Source organism: Barbatula barbatula (assembly GCF_947034865.1).
Source record: "Barbatula barbatula genome assembly, chromosome: 21".
NCBI lineage: Eukaryota > Metazoa > Chordata > Actinopteri > Cypriniformes > Nemacheilidae > Barbatula > Barbatula barbatula.
Genome location: NC_136784.1, coordinates 10860738 through 10868257, shown reverse-complemented (window position 1 = coordinate 10868257; position 7520 = coordinate 10860738). Strand labels below are relative to the sequence as shown.

The 7520-nt window shown below is 39.8% G+C and overlaps 1 protein-coding gene across 1 annotated transcript in view; it reads right to left on the bottom strand.

Annotated features, from left to right (window-relative positions):
- Positions 1-1454: 1454 nt before the first annotated feature.
- csmd2 (CUB and Sushi multiple domains 2) overlaps positions 1455-7520 on the bottom strand; it is a gene marked incomplete at both ends in the record, with an annotated part of 241505 nt that continues 235439 nt past the window's right edge. The window contains 9 exons of the mRNA XM_079485563.1: positions 1455-1614; positions 1708-1840; positions 3099-3186; positions 4097-4209; positions 4952-5113; positions 5273-5338; positions 6767-6946; positions 7068-7179; positions 7266-7339. Coding sequence (XP_079341689.1) covers positions 1455-1614; positions 1708-1840; positions 3099-3186; positions 4097-4209; positions 4952-5113; positions 5273-5338; positions 6767-6946; positions 7068-7179; positions 7266-7339 — 1088 coding nt within the window. The remainder of the gene's footprint in view (positions 1615-1707; positions 1841-3098; positions 3187-4096; positions 4210-4951; positions 5114-5272; positions 5339-6766; positions 6947-7067; positions 7180-7265; positions 7340-7520) is intronic.

Sequence of the window (7520 nt, the reverse complement as noted above, 5' to 3'; positions counted from 1 at the left end):
TTGATGTCTTTCAGTGTTTCTCTGTTGATGCCGTTTCACGGCATCATTGACAGGGTTTATCACTTTTCACAATTGGAATTTGTTTACAAATAAAAAAATATCTTATCTTCCTCTTTAGTCCGTCTATGTGGCCCATTTGTAACGATAGGAACAGTTGTGTGGTTATATCCAGCCTGTGAAGAGAGAAAATCAAATGAAGGAATTCAGTTAAAGCAAAACCAAACATCACTTTTAACAGAGATAGCTACATCACAAGCTACCAACTAAAAGAAGCTAATACTTCTTACTATTTTATGAGGTGGCTTATTCGTAAGAATGTGAATAATACAAAAACGTGCGATTATGAGATAAAATCAATAACAAAGCCCCTGCCCCAACCCCACCCCTTAACCAAACATCACTCATATGTATTATATCGCAAAATAGTTGCAAAAAATATTTTTGTCATGTGACCCTAACCTTAAAAACTCTAGCGTGTATTTGTTTTATATATCTTTTTTATACGACTTTTAACAATGTACAGAAGTTTTATTGAAACAAAATCATGGTTATTTTCAATTATTCTTCAAAACAGCCAAACATTGATAGACATAACGTAGGAGGAAAGTGGGCGAGCAAGTGAGAGAGTGAAAAGAGAGAAGGAGAGGGAGAGTGAGGTCTTCAACATACTTGCTCAACCGTTTTGGACTAACATCACAACAACAGATTGCAATGGCAAAGTACATTTAACTCTAATGCAATTTTGTCGATCAATCAAAACAATCCTCAAACTTTAGAAAGGAAAGTTTTTTCCTCCGAACAAAGAACAGTTTCAGGCTGACATCAGCAGAACTGATTTAAATACACACAGATACAGCAGGAAACCAATTACAAATCCTGCCTAAGTTCACAGTCTGTGGCTCAGATTAGCTGCTCTTTAAGAACAACCTTGGAAAAGCTCAAATAAATAAATTAAAATTCAATACTGCTCTATCCTCATCCCCGTGTCTCAGCAGTTTGTTTTTCCATTCCGTCTGAAGGCAAAACGGTGATGATAAATTTGTAAAATTTCATTGGTTCTATCCACCTCATTCAAAACGGGAACCAACTTTGTGCTGAAATGGCAGTTTGGAAAACGACAGCAGAAATATTCAGCAAATGATGCCACTAAATCATTCCAAAACAACAGCGAGGTAATATATTGCTTTTATTCTTTTTCCCTGAGGTCTATGTCCTCATTTAACTTAATTGAACTTACTACACAGCAAGATCTGATCTGTCCCCGCCAATGACCTTTCATCACCACTGTAGTTTGTACAGTAGCCCAATTACCCATTTAGATGTGGATGCAGAAATCTAAGGTCATGCTGACAACTTCAGTTCTGGGAAAGTTTTTACGACGTAAAACACACAATGAAGAACAAGTTAATGCGCTTGTCATCTTGTTGAAGACGTACCTTCGACGAGAGCGGTCGCTATACTGCAGTGCACACTGTGCTGACCGTGAACTCCGTCTCATTTGCCATGATGTCAGTCGGCTGGATGTTGCGGTCATACATGGGGTTCTCGAAGGTCGCCCTCCCATTTGTGTTCTCGTGACCTACGTAACCATTGAAGGGAACTTTGGGCCTTTTTCTAAAAATAAAGACGTTGACAAATTCTTGAGAAGAGCGTTTCATTTTCTGTATGACAAATGAACAGAAAAAAGGTTGGATGTGATTTCTTTACCTGTGTTTGTAGAGATAGAGAGCAAAGCCTGCTATGATCATGGCAATAAAAGGCACTAAAATGGCGGCTGCCACTGAACTGCTATTGGATGCAAAGTTATAGCCTGGATTCTCGCCATTTGGATCGAGTCCCTCTGTAAAAACAAACAAACAAACAAACAAACAAACACATGAATAAATAAAATTAAAGCAGTATGGAACTAATTCAGCGATACGATCAGAAAGTACAATACTCATTTTCACAGGAAAACAAAATGTATTTCCATAGATGTTTAATTCCTTCCACTTGATATAACTAACTACAATTGAAGGCCTTTATGTCAAAACATATGTTCAAACTCATTTAAAACCATGCAAACAAATAAGAAATTACTAAATGAAACAGGAAAACGTCATATCCCGGCGTTCAGTATAACTCGACTAGAAAATGTCAAACTGCATCATCTTGACAATGCTTTTTAATTACTGATATCAATGCGCCACAGAAATGAAGTCACTCTGAATTCACTTTTTAATTTAGACCGCAGCGCTCTCCTAAACAACAAGAGAGTATCAGAGCACCTGTTCATCAGACAATGCCAAAAAGCTTCCCAACAGCATCAAGCGGGCGACTTGGAGATTCAATTAACTAACTCAATAGAGCCAGCCCATCAAAGCAACATAAAATGATGGGATGCACACACGCGTTCTCCCTGCGAATTAATAAATCTTCTGTTTGCTCAATCTGTCTGATGATGTTGGGATAGGAGTCTATACAGCTGTCGTTTATAGATGAAGCCGCGCCGTGTACGAGTACGTTTCATTACGGCAGGATTTGACATGCCGGTCACGATTTGGCCTCCGCAAGCTGTACACCAGTTATTGGCTCTTTTTCTTTTCCTTCTATACAAAGACTTAGCTTGTGCAATAGAGATTACTTTAAAACTGATGACTAATATCTGAGAAAATGTCAGACACTTGAAAAAGTAATAATCTTTTATTTTTCAATAAAAAACTGACACTTATATAATATAGTTTCTATGTTGTAGACATCAATAAGCTCTTTACATTCAGAAATGTTCACTCAGGGCTATTATAAACTGATGGATATTTGTTTTATGGCTAACAATGTTTATATAACGTTCCTACAACGTTCATGCATGTTTCAGAATTCAACAGTGTACATTTGTTAAACATTCCTTACTATAAGCCTACCGTGAACCACGGTACAGTTTCAAAACAATTTTCAGAACAAGTGCGAGTTAAAAGTGTCCTTAACCCTGGGTTTACAAAGATAACCCGGGGTTAAACACAGTGTGAAAAGCCCTACATTTACTCCACAGAGTGGTCAAACCTTATAATAAATAAGACGAAAGGGTCTTATTTAAGAGTCTTTTAAGACAACACACATACCCAGCCTCTGCAGTCCAAACTGGCCGAAACCTTTTCCCCTCACGAAGCCTTGGTAAACAAAAGAGTCAGTGGAAGGCATGTATGACACCTACGGAGAAAAGTACACAACAGTCAGCGTCTCATACCGTGAAGTATTTTCAAAATGTCAAAAATGAGCCTCTGCGAGGTAAAATGTGTCAGCAAAGTGAAAGACCACTTATGTTTGACATTTACGTTCCCACCTCACTGTTTGGTACAGAGGTATAAAAAAACGCACATGTGCACAAACGCACACGAACACACACACACTGCTTTCTCCTTCCCATTGTATTTTCGATGCTTCCTCTCATGCCCCCTCTCTTATGCCCACACTTTTAATTACACTCTCCCAGGTGCTTGTCCCGAGTGCAATGGAGGGGGGAAGAGACGTCTGGCCTTGATTACCCAGCAATGATTTAACTGACGTTTTAATTAAAAGGAAAACTTTGTCTGTGCTTTCCTATCCCCAGGAGTGACAATGTGCGTGTGGGGGACGCAGCAGCCGTATCAACTCAAGGTCTGGCCCTAAACAACAGCCCTTACATCAGGTGGCGAGTATTGATGTACATTAGGACAACTCTGAGGTAACCGTACAGAAATCTGCAAGCGAGGCCACTGCTTTCTAAAGACCACTCCATAAAGCAGGGACTTAACAACATAAAAGCATGGCTGTTGAAATCAAGGGTAAGTTGTTTTTGATAACCAACCCACTTAAGGATCAGCCACGATGACTTGGTTGTGCCCGCTCACGTTTTTATGTTGACACGGTTTAAATATTGGATCTGCGTTTGCCTATTATCTTCAAAGCAAACAATGCATCCGTCACTAATCCATGAAAAATGTGGAGAATCATCAAAACGATTATTTCTTCCGTGCTGAACACTGCAGGGAATCTCCGGTTGGAAATGACGATGGTAATGGTTCTACATCTATACGGCAGGCTGCTATGACAATTCAAGGGAAACAAGAAACACACGTACATGCCCATCCAGAGCCCAGTTGTCGATTTTGAACTTGTTTACGAAGATCTCGACAGGCCCGCGAATCTGATACACCTGCAGCAACAGCTGGGCCTCTTCCTTCTTAAAGATACCTGGAGGAACGAAGAAAACACATGTTTGGGTGTGTGTTCGCTCTTCTAGACGGTTTCAAAGCAACAACATAAACCAAATGTTACTGCGCATGCACGCCCCGAACTTAACTTCCGGTACACATCCGCAAAGAATAAGAGTCCTTGCAGATTATTTCTATAACAAGCAAATGAAATAAGTAAATTACATTAGCTAGTAGGTAAAGAAAATTTTGTCTATCGAGTATTATTTTGGGTTACCGATAGATGAACCGTTACTTGGCTTAATATAAACGAATATGAACATACATTTATTAATATCTAAATAGTTATATTACTAGCCACTAGACGGAACAAAGCCTAGAAGTTAACTTGGAGTTAGGCGCATGGATCCAATGAAACCTTCTATATTCAGAAAATAAATGAGACTCTTAAAGGGCCAGCTCACCCAAAATGAACATTGAGTCATCTTTATATACGTCACAATGTGCACAAGCATAACATACGTTTAATACAAGAACGGTATTCGTCGAGTCTTTTAAGAGTCAAAAGTAGATGAAATATTCTACTATAAATAACTGTTTTTGTTCAACAGAAGATAGAAAGTCCCACAAGACATGAGGGTGACATCATTTCTTTGTTGGGTGAACTACATCACATTGCACAAACACAACAGCCCGGACAGTAGAAGCCAGAAAATCTTTCAACTGAAACAAATGAGTGCTTTGTAATATGTGTTGTAAGGTCAAAATGTAAGAACCCTCACCAGCCAGATTGAGTTGTACTCCGCTGTGGTCCATGAGAGTGCCGTTGACCCGATTGCTGAACGGTTCAAAAGCAGTTATGCTTAACATTGCCGGCTGCTTCTTCCCTAGATATTCATATGAACCCCTCCAAAGAGAGTTTTTAGCGAACACTCCACTTGGCACTGTCAGAAAGCACAGAAAAAAGAGCGAATGATTCAAAATTCAAGAAACACTGACAATTGAATGTGTTTTGAGGGTCTTATATATTCAAGAACAAGTTCAGTTAACCTGTTTTCTTCTGAAAGCCTTTTCTATTATTTATGGTAGGGTGTGAATCTTACCAGGAAGTTTTGTGTTGGGCGGCTCTTGCACAGTTCCACCGGTTTTTCCGCTTGGCCTGTTATCAGCTATGGGACAGGAGAAATTGTGCATTAGAGAAGAAGTCAAGATATTGAATTGGACCTTTCAAAAACTAACAACACATGTACGCTGGGAGGAACGTAGAGGTCAGTAATGGTGACTAACCACAGTTCCAGTACACATAACCAAACCGTGTCAGATGCAATGTGCAGAAGGACAAGAAGAAAATGCACCCAGGTTGACCAACACTGAAGTACATTGTTTACAAAAATATAGAAAACATTTTTAGATTACTCGCCACCGTCTGTTTGTCTCTCAGAAAAGTGGATATATGCAAAAGCTTCGTTCTAGTTCTAGTAGAACAGATACATACACTACCGGTCAAACATTTCGTATCATTATAACAAATAACTAAGCACTGCATACAGCATTCTTAATCTTCGTTTATTAATAGAAAGTAATTTTTGAAAAATGTAAACAATTACATGTATATAAACCTGTGAGAGACAGACAAAATGTCAAGACATTAGGTTAGTACATCAAATTTTACTTTTCCAAAATACATGTGCAAGATTACTATTTTATTGCTTAACACTAAAAATTCACTTGTTGTCTTTGCAGTATTTGAGGTCTGAAAACGTCTCTTCATTCCCACAGGTACTGTTAATATAGCCTCACCACAAAAGGCCAGCAGAACACCCACCCACCCACCGGCTTTGCTTTAAGACGTGTTAAAAATGTTCCTACTGCTGCATCCTCCTGCTGGGTGAAAAAGACAACCGTTCGTTTGATATTTCTATCCTGCGCTTGTAAATTCAGCCTGGAATCCTTTTATCTGACAGAGGACAATTCAGAGCAGCCTTGCCTGTCCAAAGCCAAATCAATGTGTTCCACTGGGCTAATCAGCGCTTAAGCAAAACAAAATCTCAGCGATGGCTCTATGAAATGAAGGTATTAATGTGTATGAAAAAAGCATTTTAAAGGGGTCATATGACACAGCTAAAACGAATATTACAGTTTGTCGTAGAGATTATGTAATGTCTACATGATTTAAGGTAAAAGAAAACGTTATATTTTCCATATACCGTGCATGTTTGTATCTCCTCTTTGCCCCGTCTCTTTTTTACAAAGTGAATCGCTCTGAAAAAGCGAGGTGTGCTGTGATTCAGTTCACTAGTGCGTAGTGATTAGTCGAATACTGCAAGCGTGTGACGGAAATGTAACGCCTCTTACCATATTTGGAACATAAATCATACCACGAACTGACGTAGATTTGTGGGGGTGTGGTTACACGAGGCATTTCAGGCAGGTCTGGGTGAGCATTCGCTGTTAGATAGAATGCATCTTTTGATTTTTGCAATTTTACGTGTCTAATACATGCATGGGCAATTCATAACACACAGAGAAAGACAGAAAAAAACACGTTGTGGTTTGTGAGCACAAGCATGGGTTTGTGTAAATGATTCCAAACATACGGGCACACAGAGGAGGTTTCCCCGTCCAGCTGCTATCAGCCCTGCAGGTGCGGTGCTCAGACCCTCCAGCCAGATAGAAACCAGGCTGACAGGTGTAGATGAGCGTATAACCCAGAGATGGAAGCTCGATAGCACCTACATCCGCCTGCGCGGGGAGCTCAGGCTGACTACAGTGATGTGCTGAGGAGAAGAGAAAATTGACTGAAATTACTTCAAATCAAAAGATTGCTCTGCGTTATTCATCACCGCAGATTGATGTAAAACAAAAAGAACACCCATGTTGTGAGAAATAGCTGCTCACCGATGCACTCAGGCTGCATGCCGCTCCAGGTGAGGTTAGGTAGACACGTGCGAGAGATAGACCCGAGAAGAAGATGTCCTTTTCTGCAGCTGTAGTGCACTGAACTGCCAATCTATAGAAACAAACACAGTCAATAACTGAACGGACAGAAATGAGGTCCAGACTTTGAAAACCCCTTTGATTTGAAGTGATTAACACCTGGAAGCCTTGAGAGTTGTTCTGATGTCCAAACAGAGGAGTGCCAGGATCTACACAGCTGGTGTGACTGGGATCTTTAAAGAAGCGCAAATAAAACCAGTTAATTTATGTCACCAACACCAAAAATGAAAATCCTGTCATCATTTACCCACCCTTTTGTATTCTGCATGACTTTCCTTCTTCTGCAGAACACAAAAGAAGATATTCTGAAGAATGTTGGCAAACAAAAACCGTTGGTCCCCAATCACTTGCATT